General features: G+C 44.9%; 1 protein-coding gene and 1 long non-coding RNA gene across 2 annotated transcripts in view; both read right to left on the reverse strand.

The window, feature by feature from the left end:
• The window catches only part of MAST3 (microtubule associated serine/threonine kinase 3), a 62,932-nt gene extending 59,919 nt beyond the window's left edge, over nt 1-3,013 (reverse strand). Inside the window, exons 1-2 of the mRNA XM_070936366.1 lie at nt 2,964-3,013; nt 158-235 (exon numbers count right to left, since the gene is read on the reverse strand). Coding sequence (XP_070792467.1) covers nt 158-235; nt 2,964-3,013 — 128 coding nt within the window. The remainder of the gene's footprint in view (nt 1-157; nt 236-2,963) is intronic.
• Nucleotides 3,014-4,364: 1,351 nt separating this feature from the next.
• LOC139308247 (uncharacterized) lies at nt 4,365-17,329 on the reverse strand. Its single transcript, XR_011599717.1, has 3 exons — nt 17,253-17,329; nt 7,462-7,493; nt 4,365-4,439 (listed from the first exon to the last, which is right to left on the reverse strand). It is a non-coding gene; the product is annotated as an uncharacterized lncRNA (long non-coding RNA).

The raw sequence follows: 17,329 nt of genomic DNA on the forward strand, positions 1-17,329 counted from the left end.
CAACAGAATGTGCCGCTCAGGCTTGCCTGATGTAAATGCAGGTGGCTTTGTAGGAAATTGGTTCCACCATTTACCGTACCTCTTCTAATGAAGGTTTCCTCTCAGAATCCGAAGGGACAGTGGCCCTCCCCACCTCCACAAGCACCGTCTCTCTTACCTCCAGGGATGCAGAGTCAAAGGACTACAAGGACTGCAGGGGCTGAGAAGGGTCGGGCTCTGGCTACCAGGTGACAAGCTGCAAAGGAAGAGAGGCAACCAAAGGAAGGGTGGGTGAATAATGCGAAGAGGTCTCCTAGCAGTGACCCTCCTCTGACAGTGGCGGGGCCCTTTTGGTCCCCCCCCCAATTCCTTCTCAAGCTCTAAGCAACAAGTCCAGTCCCAAGAAGGTTGCTACCATACTGAGCATCGGACAAAATGGTGCCATCTCCCATTTCTATAATCCACTTGCTTCATCCTTCCTTCAAGTTCTAATGATCTTTCTACCACTCTTGAAGACAACGTTTTGTGTCAGGGAGCACAGGGAAGAGGGCCTGCCAGATCAGCTTTCCTTTCCTGGACTACCTGACATCATTCAGAATCTGTACTAGTCTGGGTAAGACTAGCTCAAAAGCCACAAAATGATCTGTAGCTGACCATATTCATCTCCAGTTCTTGGAGACTTCCTGAGTAAGTCCCTGTAGCTTTCTTGGCAAGTTTTTCAGAAGTTTCCTATTACCTCTTTCCTAGTATTTCCCAAAATACACTACCAAAGAGAAAATGACTGGTCCAGGGTCGTCCAGCTGGGTTTGTGCCTAAGGTGGGATTAGAACTCATGATCTCCCAAAGGTGTGTTTTTTTCTCTAAAGCTTGGCAAAGGGTAACCCAATTTCTCCACTAGTTGGGAATGCACTAGCATCTTTCAAGGCAGATCATTACGAAAAAATATATGGCTGAATATAGAGTGTCAGTTTGGTGTCGTGGTTAAAGCATTGGGCTAGAAACTGGACCAAAGGTGTTTTTTTTTTCAAGAGGCAACTGGACTTCCTGTTTTTTCTTTGAAGACATTTCACTTCTCATCCAAGAATCTCAGAGCTGAAGAATCTTCTTGGATGACAAGCGAAATGTCTTCAAAGAAAACCCAGAAAGTCCAGTTGCCTCTTGAAAAAAGCACCTTTGGGACAACCATGACCTGGATGACTGAGAATCTCCATAGACAGTCACGGCTTCCCAGTTTCTGGCCTGATGCCTTAACTACTACACCAAACTGGCTCTCTATATTCAGCCGTATATTCTTTCTTAATGACCTGCCTTGAAAGATGCTAGTGCATTCCCAACTAGAAGGGAAATTGGGTTATCCTTTGCCAAGCTTTAGAATTTGAACTCTGAACCCTGTTCTCAATTTTATTTATCTAGCCTGAAATGATGCTGTGTTGAATTCCTTCATTCCTCTTATTAAATTCCATCACAAAAAGACTTGAGGCTATACATACTCAGCTCTCTTAATCCTATGAAAGTTGGATTCATTAGGTGGGTTTAGCCTCAAGAAGGGGAGACAGGAAATATATGAAAAGCTGTCAAGGGAAAATGTCCACAGCTCCTGAAGGCAGGATAAGAATCTATGCTGGAAGCTTTACACTAGATCCAAACAGTAAATCCACACTTGAAATAAGGAGGAATGACAGTTATTAGGTGGTGAATCAGCCTGCCTTCTGGCATTGTGGGGGCTCCATCACTGGAGGTTTTCGAGTGATTTGTCAGGGATGATGTCAGAATTTCTGCCCTGGGCAGGGCTGGACTAGATGATCTCAGAGGTCTCTTTCAGCTGGACAATCCTAAAACCAGAGCTGTGTGATTCTGAAACTATGGAAATCCAAGGATTACCAAAACAACAAGAAGCCGGGTGTTTTTTTTTTGTGATCAAGTAATCGGGGGTAAAATTTGTGTGGGAGGGATTACAACAGAAGGTGTTGTGTGGGGGGGAGGGCAGGGGAGAGATGGGCTTGCCAGGTATTGACAAGGCTGCTGGGAAAAAAAAACCAGATTCCTGATACCAGATTCCATAGCTACTCTTGCTGTTTAAATTAGGAAAGCCTACCAATCCCTAATCTTGCAAAACTTAATTAGAATAGAATAGAATAGAATAGAATAGAATAGAATAGAATAGAATAGAATAGAATAGAATAGAATAGAATAGAATAGAATAGAATAGAATTTTTTATTGGCCAAGTGTGATTGGACACACAAGGAATTTGTCTTTGGTGCATACGCTCTCTTGGAGCACATAAAAAGACAAGATACATTTCCCACCCCATTCTTCCTCCATCTCCCCTTTTCAGCTCCTCAACTGGGCAGGTGGACGCTTCAAAAGGTAGAAGAGCAAGCGGAAATCCAACAGGTGAGGCTTTCCTCCCTTCCTTAGGATGGAGGTACAGGAGGGAGAGGAATCTGGCAGGTCTAGTACACCTGCTTCCTTTCTACTCTCAAGCAGGTGCTGTTAAAACTACGTATTATTGGGGTGAGTGGGGAGGGGGGGGGCGAGGCGAAGAAACAGGGTGGCTGAATAGGGACCCTGGGAAGACCTCAGTTTTAAAGCAGCTGCTGGCCAGGAGATGGAAACGGTGGAGAAGGAAGGTGAGCCTCATCTTCGCTTCTTTTTGGGAACAACCCGCCCCCTCCCTCCCTTCCAACCTGGTTCCCTGGCAACCGAAACATGCGTCATTGGAGACCCCTGGATCGAAGGAGGGAGCGCGCGGGGAAGAAAGGAATCCCTAGAAGGGGGAAGCGCCCACCCGCGTTCGCGCCACCCCCCCTCCCCCCCTCACGCAGCTTTGTCCCGGGTGCTTCGATCCCTCCGGTCCGTCCTTACCCTCCCAAAAAAACCCATTGCCTTCATCTCAGATTTCCCTCCCCCCCCCGCAATCCCTCCCTCCCTCCGCCACCGGCCACGGACCCCCCCCCCCACTCCACAGCCCCTCCTCACTTACTCCACCAAGGTCAGCGAGGGAATCTTCAGCTTGGCCCGGCGCGCTTGCATTGTTGTTGCTGCCGCCCCGACGGTGCGCGCCCTTCTCGTCTCTCTCTCTCTCTGCCCGCCAACCCGGTCGGGCAGCAAGTGAGAGGGAACCAGCCGCAAGAAAGGAGGCGAGGCTGCTCGCCGGCTTCCCCCGCTGCCCGCCCACCTGCCACTCCTCCCCCGCGGCCCTCGGAGGGGAAAAGGGGGGACGGCGGAAGAGCCCTCCGCGCGCGCGCGCGGAGCTATTCCTCTCCCCAATCTTAGCCCCCGACTTTAAAAGGGGGTGAAACAGACTCTGGGGCCGGGAAGGTTAGCAGCATATGTACAGTTCTTGCCCCCCCTCCCATAATACCAAATTTCCACAGCTGGTGGTAATTTCTAGCTGACCAGAAATGCTGACCCTTTTTGGAAGAATGTAACATTAACACTAACAGAGTTGGAAGGGGCCTTGGAGGTCATCTAATCCAACCCCCTGCTCACGCAGGAGACCTACACTAGGGATTCGAACCGCCGAACTGCCAACCTTTCTGATCGACAATGCTAAGAAAAGAGTGAGGCACGGCTTTTTTTTAATGCTTTTTCCAGGGTTTGGTACCGTACAGCTATAGTCCTTGGCTTACGACCGCAATTAAGCCCCACATTTCGGTTGTTAAGTGAGTTTTGCCCCGTTTTACCACCTTTCTTGCCACCGTTGTTAAGGGGACCCCACTGCAGAAGTTAAATTAGCAACACGGTTGTTTTAAGTGAAAGGGGATCGGGTGACCGAGACACGCCAACAGTCAGAAATGTGAGTCAGTTGACGAGCATCTGAATTTTGATCACATGATCGTGGGGATGCTGTAATAGTCGTAAGGGTGAAAAATGGTCATAAGTCACTTTATTCAGTCAGTGTTGTTGTAACTTTGAATAGTCACTAAATGAAACGTTGTAAATTGAGGACTACCTGTAGCAGGGAAGAGACTGAAGGTCTCCTACAGAGGTGGGTTCTACTTACCTTTACTACTGTTTCGCAATGGGGCCGCACACAGAAGCTTCTGCGCATGCGCAGAAGCATTTTGATGACATCGGGGTCGGTGGGCGGAGCCTCCTGCCGGTTTTACTACCGGTTCTATAGAACTGGTGCAAACCGGCGGCAACCCACCACTGGTTTCCTACAGGTGCTAATCTCAACTGCCTTGAACCCCTTTTTAAGTAGAAAATCACAGCAGAGCTCAAATAAATGATGATGTTAACCAGCAGTGGGGCTTAATACCATTTAATCAAATCAGGCCAATCTTTATTATGATCATAGACCAGGCATGTCATGCTATTTCAAAATGCCAATAAATATATTTTTTAAAAAGCACTTCCTGCATATGTACAAAAAGCTGTTCTGTTTCAAATAGGCATTTTCTGATCCTTAGGTTGGTTTCCAGAAGGCCATAGGTCGATTGGTTTATTGAAGTCACTATAAAAGGAAATAAAGAGATATGCACAGAGATACTTCATATGCCATGACTACTTCTCCAGATTATGGATGTACAGGCTGGCCTTGACTTAACCACAATTGGGAGTCGAATTTCTGTGGCTAAGCAAGGCAGTTGTTAAGCGAGTCATATCTCATTTTACAATGTTTTGTGCCAGTGTTAAGCAATCACTGCAGTTGTTAAGTGAATCATACGGTCATTAAACGAATCCAACTTTCTCCATTGACTTTGTTTGCTGGAACCTGACTGGGAAAGTCACAAATGGTGATTCCCATGACCTCAGGACCCTGCAACCATCATAGATTCATGCCGGTTGCCAAGTGCCCAAATTTTGATCATGCAACCATGTGGATGCTACGATGATGGCAAGGACCAGTCATAAGTCACTTTTTTCAGTACCATTGCACTTTGAACGGTCGTTACATGGTTGTAAGTCGAGGACTTACCTGTACCTACAAGTTCAAAATTAATGTTGAAGAAAGCACTCTCTACCTCGATAGAGGAACTCTTCTCTTGGGTGTGCATTACAGCAAGTTGCCCAGGAAAACATATTCAGTACTTTCCACACCTAAGACTGAGATATTTAATTGTTCTGTGTTTTTTGAGATCATACTGTCATCCACATCTCCCACCCGCAGATGTGTGTCAAAAGCCAGTTTACAAAGAAAACAACAGCTCTGCATAATAAAAAAACGGGGAAGGGGAGCCAAGATTGTGATTTAATAAGAATGCAATGCTCAGCACGATTGGTATCCAGTCCAATAACCTTCAGAGTAGGAAGTACATTTGCACATCGGATGACAATTCTTCGTAGATTATTTTCAAAACCCAAAACATTCTAACAAAAGATAGAGGGACAATAGGAGAGTATTAAATGCTCTGTGAAACCAACCCATTGTTGCCGTCATCTTTCTATGGACAATTCCACCCCTCCTCCCCCGCTTAGATTTACAGGAATACTAAAAGTAAATTGGACAGCTACAGACACAACTGCTTCACAAAGCAATTAAGCAGAATAATCTGCCACGAAGTGTGGTGCAAACCCGTCATTAAACAAAAGGACAACTTCTAATAATACTAATATTCAAAGATCTTTCAGGACAACTTCTATCAGTGATGAAGATAACGTGATAGCCTTCTGCCACCGATAGCCTCCCACCGGCCAATACGCTCCCACACAGAGGGGCTCCTCAGGGTGCCGTCGGCCAATGTCGACTGGCGACACCCAGGGGGAGAGCCTTCTCTGTGGGGGCACCAGCCCTCTGGAATGAGCTGCCCTAGAGGTTCGTATGATCCCCGACCTGCGTACCTTTCGCCGCGCCCTGAAGACTCTTTTATTCCAACAAGCCGGGCTGGCCTAATAGGAATTTTAAATTGGGTGTCTGTTAGCTTTTAATTTGGTGGGCCACATTTATATATTTGTTTTTAAATTGTTTTTAAATTTTGAAAGTGTATATGTGTTTTAAGATGGCTTTGAGTCCTTTGGGAGAAGGGCGGTATAGAAGTGTAATAAAATCTAAAAATCTAAATCTAAAATAGCAAAATGTTCTTAGAGGCCATCGGTGTCTAGTATCAGAGAGTGAGACTGGTTTCCTTCCTGGCCCCTCTATGGGCTACCCAAATTATTTGACCAGCCAATGCCAGAAATGGAACGCTATTTTTTTGTGGCCCAAGAAAGCAGAACTTCTCTATTCTTGTAACGCGTGGGTGAGATGGGAAACAAAAGAAATTTAATAATAAATAAAATAAATAATTAAGATGCAGCTGACAGAAAAACAAATACAGGTAGTTTTTTGTTAACTATGGTAATTGGGTTCAGATTTTCCATCGCTAAGCAACAGAGCTGTAAAGTCATGTCATGTGATCATGCTGCTTAGCGACAGCACTTCCGGTGCTTCCTGTGGCCGTCATTAAGAGAATCCTGCACCATTGTTAAGCACAACTTCACATAATCACACTTTGGGATCTCGTGCCAGCTATTCCATTGACTCTGCTTGTCAGAAACCAGCAGTGAAAGTTGCAAATGTCGATCACATGACTATGGGATGCTTCAATGTCATAATTGTGAGCCGGTCACCGAATGCCCTGATTGTGATCATGTGATCTTGGAGATGCTTTGACGGCTGGAAATTTAAGAACTGGTCATAACTGTCACTTGTTCAGCGCTGTCGTAACTTTGAGCAGTCACTGAATAAGTGGTTGCCAAGCAAAGACCACTTCAGGGATGAAATGCTCCCGGTTCGGACCAGATCGCCCGATCTGGTAGCAATGGAGGCGGGTGGTTCGGCGAACCGGTAGCAAAAATCCCTGCGCCCCCCCCCCATGCCCAGTTGAGTACCGCAATCATCAGAGGCTTTTTTTTTTTAAAAAAAAAGCATTTTAACTACAACCTCTTTGGCCGAAAAAATGCTTTTAAAAATAAAAATAAGCCTCTGATGATCGTGTGGCTCAGCTGGGATCGTCAAAGGCTTTTAAAAGAAAAAAAAACCCTTTTTTTCTTTTAAATGCCTCTGACGATCCAAGCTGAGTTGCCTGATCATCAGAGCCTTTTGAAAGCATTTTTTTACAACCTCTTCGCTGAAGAGGTTGTAGAAAAAATGGTTTTAAAAGTTAAAAAAAAAAAATGGTCACACCCACCCAGTCAAATTACTCCCCCACCAAACCACATCCGCAGAACCGGTAGTAACAAATTTTAGATTTCACCATTGAACCACTTGTAAGTAGCAAAATAACGAGTGTCCACACAAGGGAGGGAGTCAACAAAATTAAGAGGGCACCCACAGCTTTGCAATCAAACCCAGCCTCTTTTTTACATGGTTTTGCACTTGTGGGTGTCCACAAAGCTCTCTGGATCTTTGTGGATCCCTCTTCAAGCAGGTGGCCCCAATGCAGTTTACACAAGAGGCTCAGCTACATGGAACATGGAAAATGAATGAAGCTCCAAAGGGGAGAATGAAAATGAAGCCTATGAAGAAAAAATTGGGCTGGTTGCCCTTTACTCACATCTTCCCTCGGCGTGGCAGGCTCAGCTCCTTCTGGACGAAGAAAAGAGAAAATAAAAGAGTGTTTACATCGCTTCTGTATTACCCATATCTTGTTTCTTTGCCTTTGCTCAGACTCCCCAAATCTTAGCCTGAAATGGTACAAAGTATTGGTGTGGTATAAAGTTCCCCACTTGAGCAGGGGGGGGGGTTGGACTAGAAGACCTTCAAGGTCCCTTCCAACACTGTTAACCTTTTGCTCTTTTAGCTTCCTGCTGGCCTGAATGGATGAATGGGAAAAGTGGTAAGTGTTTCTCTTCACTCGACAAATGAGGGTTATTCAAGATGCAGCTGACTAGCCTGACTAGGTGGCTCAGTGGCTAAGACACTGAGCTTGTCGATCAGAAAGGTCAGCAGTTCGGCGGTTCGAATCCCTAGTACAGGTCTCCTGTGTGAGCAGGGGGTTGGACTACATGACCTCCAAGGTCCCTTCCAACTCTGTTACTGTTATGTTCCTTTCCTGGGATTCTTGCGCCAGATTTTTCAGCAAGAACATGCTCTTTGTACTTGTTAGGAAAGAAAAAAAATACACTGCTTATGTTCCATAAGAGCATTCCCTCTATACAATCTTTGTTCAGGTCCTCAGCTAGCAATACTTACTGGGTGACTATGAGCCAATTTCTCTCATTCAACCCTGCCTACCACCGTATTGTTGGATAAAATGAGAGATGGCTTCTACACTACAATATTCCTGCAGTCAAGTAAAAATAAACAAGAGGGAAGAACATCTTGCTGTAGATGGAATAAATTTACTACCAAGGTGGCTAGTATAGAAAACGTCAGTGAATGGGCTGAGGCATCTAGTAAGCTTGGCTTAACATGTTTCCTGATTCATGCTAGATAATGTCTAGATTCCCATAGGACCTTAAAATCTATAGAATTCCAACTTAGTCTAATATAGCAAATTTGTAAAAAAATCCAGACTGGCATAGGGAACCTATATTTGTGCATCTGGAGTGGGTGATGGCTAGCATGTCAATTTGCCTTTTTCCATAAGAAAGAGTTGAGTTAAATGGAGTCTTTCAAAAGTCCTAGATTGTAAAAGCAGGAAGCACTTCCTTTGGGGGGGGGGGGAATGGGGAGAGATACCTAGGGTTGCATCAAGTCTAATCTTCCCCATGATGCTCTACGCTGTATGGCCCAGCCTCAAAAAATGGGCAAGGCAAAGCAAAACCTAAATTAATTGAATTTAAATGTATTACATATTCTTTAATTTCCCTCTTCTTTCACATTAAAATTTCAAATGCAAATTACCTAGGAAGCCATCTTAAAAAAAAATTGGGGGAGGGGGAGGAGTCTAGGTGGTGCAGCGGACTAAAGTTCTGTTAAGTAGCACTTAGCTGCCAGCTGCCTGCAATTACTGCGAGTTCAAATCTCACCAGGCTCAAGGTTGACTCATCCTTCCATCCTTCCGAGGTAGGTAAAATGAGGACCCAGATTGTGGGGGCAATAAACTGACTTTGTATAAAAAAGAACACCGCTTGGGGGGGCCAAAAGCCCTACTAAGCAGGTATATACAAAAGTATGAAGGCTATTGCTTAACGCATTATAAGCCGCCCTGAGTCTTAACTCCCAATTAGCAAAGAAAAGGTTTAAAGCAGAAATCATACAAGTTAAGAGCTAACCAGTACTTACAATCTTTTCCCCACTTTCTGGCTGTATTCTCACAACACGCATCACCTGATTACTGAATCAGTCCATTTTCTGGGCTCACACACAATATCCTGGATGGTCAATTAAGCAACGAGCTTGGGTTTACATAACTGTCAAACCACAAAGAATCTCACCAAGACAACTAATCAAGATTAGGAAGCTACGTAACCTCACCTGAACTGATAAAGCTTGTTTGTAATAGAAGAGCCTTTGGCTTAGGATCTTGATTTTGAATCCCAAAGACTTTTTTTCTGTCTCAAACCACTCTAGCATGTATGAATCCACAAGTAATGGCTATCAAGTGGAGAACAGAATTCATCCACTCCTAGGAAGGATTCTCTTCTTCCAGAAAGAGGACTGGCTTCCAGGAATAATTTCTGTTATTCCAGGAATAACAGAATTCACTGAATCTGGAAACAGGAGTGGGCATTTTCAAAATATGGTAGGGCAAGAACAGACAGATATTCTTTTCATAATGCCACTAATGGATAGGAAACTTCCTGCTTAATTAAAAGACAATTCAAAAGAGCATGAAAGTCATCAACTCACAGATAAATGGTGGCTGAAAACTGAAGATGTGTTCCAGTGGAATTAATTCTTTGGAATTAACTTAATTAATGAGACTTTGTGAAAATCTAGCTTTCTTATTTGGGAGTTGCTGTTAGAGTTTTGACAGACATTTCAAAAAGTGCCTCAGGGCTACTTTTTAAAGTCTCCATGGGCTTTTAGGAAGAAATTAATGTTTATTTCTAGTTCCTAAACATCCAAAAATAACTCTGAATTTTTAGTAACTCTTTAAAAAGTGGATTGGGAAAGATGATCTTAATCCTTTATCACAAACCAAACTGGAAGTGGTTTTATTTAAGGGTGGAATATAAACATTTTGAAACAGAACAGTATTTGGTGACACAAAAAACTTCTCCCACAATTAATGAATCAGTCCAAGGTGACTGTGCATTGTTTTTGTTAAAATGGAATAATATCACAAGCCCTTTGGTACACAATTCCCTACTGTGTTTCCTTCTCTTCTCAAATATATTGTCAGAATTTGCTGTAGAGATGCTGTAGAGAAAAGGGGAAACTGTTGCCTTTTCCAACAAAATCCTGGGATCCTTATCAAAAACAAGGAAGTTTTGAATGAGAAGAAGAAATATAAAGAAAATGTTGGCTCCTTTCACATACCAAATAATAAGCCAAATGTGGTATGCTTGCTTTTGGTTTAAGGTCAATTCCAATCCAAGAGACAGACTTGATTTTTAGGCTTCATGACAGTAATAGTAATAGGGAAAGCCAGGGCAAAAACGAAATAACATTGGCTTGGCTTTGTATTTAATTAAAATTAAGCACAGTTAGAATAGATACCCCCCAGCCATATGTCTAATAATTTCCCCTTCACATTAAAATTTCCACTTTGGTTAAGACTAGAAGTCTCTGGTGACCACAGCTGGCTTCATTGCCTGTGTGTAGCTCCAGAGCCCCAGAATGGCTTAACCACCATATGATGTATGAACTTAGCTATTTTTATATTAGTATCCAGCTCGCACATTTCATGCACAAAGTGCATTCACTGAGAAAAGTACTCCTAAGCACATGCCTATGCGATGTCTCACGAACACCTTATGTACCCAATGCTTAAAAATGCTCAACTTTCATGGAAGAACTCTTAAAGCTGCCTTTTTGCTATTCATTTTTTCCTCCAAAGCATCCCCTTCCAATGCTGTCTTGCTTTTTAACCATTCTGGGATGGCAAGAAACTGCAGGAAGCGTTTGCCATGGCAACCAATGATGTCACACTCCACTTGCCACTAGCTGTGGAACAGCCTGACTTAAGAAAGAGGTGGGTGTAGCCTGAACAATCCTCATCTCAGATTCCATGCAAGGCCTGTCTACACCCAGAATGCCCTGAAGTTCCAAACCAAAAAGCAGATGGTGTAATTCTGGGACTAACCAACAATTGTATCTAGATCTTCTTGCATCATCTCCATTCAAGGCTACTAGTTATGATGTCTAAAACGAACCTCTCTATTCAACACCAGTTGACTTTAGGGTCAAATGGGGACAGCAGTTCCTTTTTGTGGTCTGGGGGCTTCTGAATAGCAGGAAGTTGATTATTGTGGACTTGGATTGGAAAAATCTATGGGAAGGAGGAGGAGGAGGAAAGGGAAAGGGAAAGGGAAAGGGAAAGGGAAAGGGAAAGGGAAAGGGAAAGGGAAAGGGAAAGGGAAAGGGAAAGGAAAGGAAAGGAAAGGAATCTTGTAACAGATTTGAAGAGGTCCATCAACAGGGCTACAGATATCAATGTAGAGCCTTGGTAGTACAGTGGTCTAAAGCACCCTGTTATTAAGACCAGCTGCCTGCAATTACTGCAGGTTCGAATCTCGCCAGGCTCAAGGTTGACTCAGCCTTCCATCCTTTCTAAGGTAGGTAAATTAAGGACCCAGTTGTGGGGGCAATAAGCTGACTTTGTATAAATATACAAAAAGGATGAAGGCTATTGCTTAGCACATTGTAAGCCGCCCTGAGTCTCTGGAGAAGGGCGGCATATAAATCAAATTTTAAAAAAAAAATGTCTGAACATCAGTTCCTCTGAGAAACAGTAGCGTATCTCCCTCCTTGGGTGTGTGAGCTTCCCAGAGGTGTCTGTCCAACTAGGGTAGAAAGAAAGCAAGATGCTCAGCTAGAGGGAGATTTCAGGAAGGCAGAGAGAAAGAAAAGAGACAGGAGTATAATTTGGGCAAGTTCTTTCCTAGTTATGCCAACTCTTACATGATTGTGGACATCTTTGCCTGCAACCTCCACCCACATTTGAAAACAAAAAAAAAAAGGGGGGGCAAATAACCTTGGTCTTCTTGCTTGCTCATTGCTGTCAGGTCCATGTTTCTGTCTTGTGGCTGAGATTGGTCTCTCAGTGACAGGCAAAATGTCACTGAAGCCCTTGAAGCTTTGATCTCTGAGGCTTGGACTTCTCCCCCAGGACTCTCAGCCAAGCAGTGAGGCACGTGAAATGCCAAGATAAATTTCTGTCGCTCTCCCATGAGTTAAATCAGGCAGGAGAGGGTGCAGAGGGGGACCGTCTGCCTTGTGCTCCTGGGAGCTGCCAAGACCAATAACAGCAGGACTCTGCCCTTAAGGTAACTCAGTGGAAGCAGCTTGCTTAACCCTTGCAGGGCACTTTCTCGGCAACCAGAACTGCCTTGGTGGATGATGAGAGCAAAAATTCCTGTCTTCTCCAGAGCAAGCTGAAAGGGGATGATTTGCTCCCAGTTTATTTGGGGAGAAGATACAAAGGGGTTACTTAATACCTTTACCCTGAGTGTCTATCATCTAGACCAGGGGTGTCAAACTCAAGGCCCTGGGGCTGGATCCGGCTCACGGGATGCTTAGATGCTGCCCTGGGAAGGACCGGCCAGCAGTGCCTCTGCCAGCGAAAGTGGAGCTCGGGGGTGGGGGGGGGCTCCATTTTCGCTGGCAGAGGGCTAGCAAAACAAAGTAAAAACAAAACAAAAGGAGAAAATCCCCTTTTGCATTTGAACATCCAAGAAGGGGCAGGAAAGGAGAAAGGGAAAGACAAAGAAAAAGAAGGGAAGATAGCAAGGAAGGAAAAAAAGGAAAGAGGGGAAGGAAGAAGAAAGGAGAGTGAAGAGTGAAGGAAAAAGAAGAAAAGGAAGGAAGGAAGGAAGGAAGGAAGGAAGGAAGGAAGGAAGGAAGGAAGGAAGGAAGGAAGGAAGGAAGGAAGATTATAATGAGAGGGAGGGAGGGTCAGAGGGAAGTCCTGCTTTAGCACTTGGCCACCACAGGTGCCCCCCCCCCCAACAGGAGTGACGTCAAGATGGCCATGCCCCCCTGGCCCCCCACCCCCAAGGTCAAACACAATCCTGATGTGACCCTCAATGAAATCGAGTTTGACACCCCTGATCTAGGCCATGGTTGTTCCAAAAGGCATCTGAACTTTCTTGGTTTTTCTCCCTGAAAATGTTTCACTTCTTATCCAAGGAGCTTCTTCTTCAGAAGCTTCTTGGATGAGAAGCAAAACATTTTCAAGGGAAAACCCAAGAAAGCCCACTTGTCTTTTGGAAAAGCACCATTGGGACTTTACCCTGAGTAAAAACAGTGCATTTAACAAGCACAGCTGGCTTAAATTCAGAAACAGTCTGCTAGTGATCAGGTATTTCTTTAGCTGCCTGCTGGTGTGGAGGAAGAGAGAGAGGCAAGTGGCAGAAAGAAGATAAAGGGAAGAAAGAAGATGTGGATAATGCCACTCACATTCATCATTAACTTCACCCAACAGTATGGAGTTTTTGACAGATAAATCATGAACAGTATGCTATAAGGCAGCGGTCCCGAACCTTTTTGGCACCAGGGATGGGTTTCGTGGAAGACAATTTTTTCCATGGACCGGGGGAAGGGTATGGACGAGGAGGAGCGTGCAACTTAGATTGTGTGCTTGCGCAGTTTTGCCCACCTGCCGCTCACTTCTAGCTGTGTGACCTGGTTCCTAGCAGGCCACAGATGCAGCCTGGGGGTTGAGGATTTCTGCTATATGGTATCTGGGCTGAACAAATCTATATGGGCGCCAGATGGCAGCAAAGAGGTGTCATTATCTGCATTTCTCAGCTGGATCTCTTAGTCCAGATATGGTAGCTGTAAATAAACATCGTTTTCGGATGAATGAGGCCTTTGAGGAGAAAAAAAAAATAAGTTCCCATGTTGATATACTCTGGCTATGGAGGCCTTGGTGCTCTCTGAGCTTGGTTGTTTGTTTACATATGTTTTATTACCCAACTAGGTAACATCATCGGTGCTCTGACTGACTGGCAGAAGCAGATTCCCATCACTTCAGGGGAAAGAAGTTTTCAAATGTAGGCATTCAGCTACCACTTATCTCTCATTTTTGTCACAAATCTGCAAAGTAGATTAGCTAAACTTTCCCAAACTGGAGCTTTTCAGATACATTGGACCACAGCTTCCAAAAATCCGAACCAGATAGGTGCCCAGCATGTACGGTATATAAAACACAAATCTCAGATCTGAAACTCTTCAGTCATTGTCACTGTTCAGACAATTTAGCTATGCTTGGTATACTGGCCCTGTGGATCTTCCAATTTTCTATTCCAGGAGTCTCCAAACTTGGCAACTTTTAAGACTTGTGGACTTCAACTCCCAGAATTCCCCAGCATGCAACCATTAACACTGATGAAGTTACCTAATTTGTATTTTTTTTTATATGCACCAAAGATGAATTCCTTGTGTCCAATCACACTTGGCCAATAAAGAATTCTATTCTATTCTATTCTATTCTATTCTATTCTATTCTATTCTATTCTATTCTATTCTATTCTATTCTATTCTATTCTATTCTATTCTATTCTATTCTACTCTACTCTATTCTACTCTATTCTCTGCAAAAATAAACGAAGCTCAGACAGCACCAAGGACCCCTCCTTTCAAGCTTGAGCTACAAATATTCTCCTTTGTGATGACAGCAGAGTTGCTATCATTGCCCTCTCACAGAGCTTGGAGGCTTGGGAGTCTGGATGGGGGACAACAGGCTGAACCCTGGTAAGACTAAGTGGCTATGGAAGTGTGGAACTTCAGGATCTGGGAGTTCTGGATGGGGTTGCACTGCCTCAAACAGACCCTGCGTACAATCTGGCAGTTCTCCTAAACTCAATGAGCAAGTAGCAATTGTGGCTAGGAGAATTTTTGCAGAACTTCATGTTGTGCACCAGTTGCATCCTCTCCAAAATCATGGAGGCCCTGCACTCAATCACTCATGCTCTGGTCATCTCATGTTTGGACTACTGCAATGCACTCTACATGGGGCTATCCTTGAAGATATTTGGAAGCTACTGCTGGCATAGAATGCAGCAGTGTGGACAGTTCTTGGAGCCCCGTAGGAAGGCCCACGTAACACTACTGTTGCATGAAATGCACTGGTTGCTGGTTTGTTTCCAGGTTCAATTCGTGTTGGTTATCACCGTTAAAGCCCTTTATGGCATGGGTCCAAGCTACCTGAGGAACCATCTCAGAAGGGGCATGCTGCAGACCCCATCAGTCAAGGAATTTCAGCAGCGGGGTCTAGGAAAAGAGTCTTTTCTGACATGGGTCTCGCCCAGGGGTGAAATCCAGCAAGTTCTGACAGGTTCTGGCAAACTGGTAGCAGAAATTTTGAGTAGTTCGGAGAACCAGCAAATACCACCTCTGGCTGGCCCCAGAGTGGGGTGGGAATGGGGATTTTGCAGTATCCTTCCCCTGCCACACCCGTCACACCACGCGCAAGCCACGCCCACAGTACCAGTAGTAAAAAAAATTGGATTTCACCACTGGTCTCGCCCTTTGAAATATAATGACCCTCAAGGTGAGACCTGCCTCCCCTCACTTTCTTGGCCTTCCAAAAGGGCCTTAAAACCTGACTCTAATTGGTCTGGGGCCCCAAGGAGGCATCCCACTCAGAAGGAGGTGGCTAGTACATTAAGAAGATCCCACTTCCACCCCATTTGTGTGTTTGTTCCTTTCTTATCTACTTTTTGTTAACATTTCATGTTTTAATTTTTAATGTCTTTAACATGCTCATTGTTTTATATTGTTGTTTTATGACGCGGTAAACCACCTGAACTCATTTGACAGTGAGATGGGTGGCACATAAATTTAATAAGTAAGCAAACATGCATTTCGGGAGCTATTTCATTTAGCCCCATTTTAGCTTGTTCATATCAGCTCTGACTCTTAGCTGTTAGGTTTCATTTATCTAAAGTTATTGGCATTTATAAATATTGCTGAATATGCAGTTTCAGGCCCCTGCCTGCATTTATTTATTTATTTTTGCTTTAAACGAATAAACAGTAAATGATTGAAAAAGATCTACTCCTGGTGCATATTTACAGAGTAAATAATTTGATGATTTAGGACCCGTGATCTCAAATACTGGATACTGGATATATAATGGTTTTTGGGGTTTTTTTGTGTGTTTTTTGTTTTTAAATGCATTGTAAGCCGCCCTGAGTCTCCGGAGAAAGGCGGCATATAAATTGAATAAATAAATAAATAAATAAATAAATATCAGAGAATAGTGGATGGAGATGGCTCAGCCACCCCCCCACCTTAACTGAAGTGGCCAAATCTTCTCTATTTCGCTGGTGCCCCAGAAAACACTGGACTGAACCAAATTCTCAAAGCCACTAAGAAACCAGGAATTTCCTTCCTATTCCTCCAAGGCAGTGGTTCTCAACCTGTGGGTCGGGACCCCTTTGGGGGTCGAATGACCCTTTCACAGGGGTCGCCTAAGACCATCAGAAAACACATATTTTCAATGGTTTTAGGAATAATTTTATTGTTGGGGGTCACCACAACATGAGGAACTGTATAAAAGGGTCGCAGCATTAAGGAAGGTTGACAACCACTACTCCAAGGATTTCCAGCATGTTTCTCTTCTTAGGGTGGGGACCGCCACAACATTCCCTGCGCTTTTCTGCGCTTTTCATCCACTTTTCAAGGCGTGTTCTTCAGTATGGCGCAGCCCCGATGGGGAACCCCATATAAAAAAAGCAGAGAGGGCAGAAAAGCCACCGAGCGTTTCGGCTCGAGACAGCCGCAGGCACCCAGATCCCGCTTGCCCAACGCAGGAGCCAAAGGGGGAATCGAGCGGGAAGAAGAGGAGCGAGTTGCTTTTTTCGCGGAAGCTCACCAGCGCCCCTTACCGCCAGTCGTTGGGAACGTCCAGCCGGCACGAAACACGCCCCGCTTTTGCAACAGTGCTCTCCCGAGCCCTCCCCGGCGAAAAGATGCCCACGCTGGTAGACACCCTCGCCCGCCCGCCCACCCAGCCACCTTCTCAGTGCCTTCCTTGCACACTCGCCTTCTGCTTTCCTCCCCCCCCCCCACAATCAATTCTGCCCCCTCCCTCAGGCACACCCTGCAAAAGCGCAGCAGATCGGTTTGCAGAAAAGAGACCAGGAGATCTGCGGGCGCGCCTAGTGGGGTCTTCAGCTAGGAATCGAGGGAGATCCTTTCCTCCTCCCCGGCGTATCTGGTTTTCTTAGGTTCTGCCACATCTTTATACCTGCCCGCGATGGATCTCCACTCTCCCACCCTCCTCCTCACCTGCAGCCCTCGGCGCCTCAAGATGCTGGATTCGTCCATGCTGCCTCCTCTTCCTGCTCCTGCTCTTCCTCCATGCC

The sequence above is a fragment of the Pituophis catenifer genome, unplaced genomic scaffold, assembly GCF_029215685.1.
Source record: "Pituophis catenifer annectens isolate HBS135680 unplaced genomic scaffold, rPitCat1.0.hap2 SCAF_1, whole genome shotgun sequence".
Classification (NCBI taxonomy): domain Eukaryota; kingdom Metazoa; phylum Chordata; class Lepidosauria; order Squamata; family Colubridae; genus Pituophis; species Pituophis catenifer.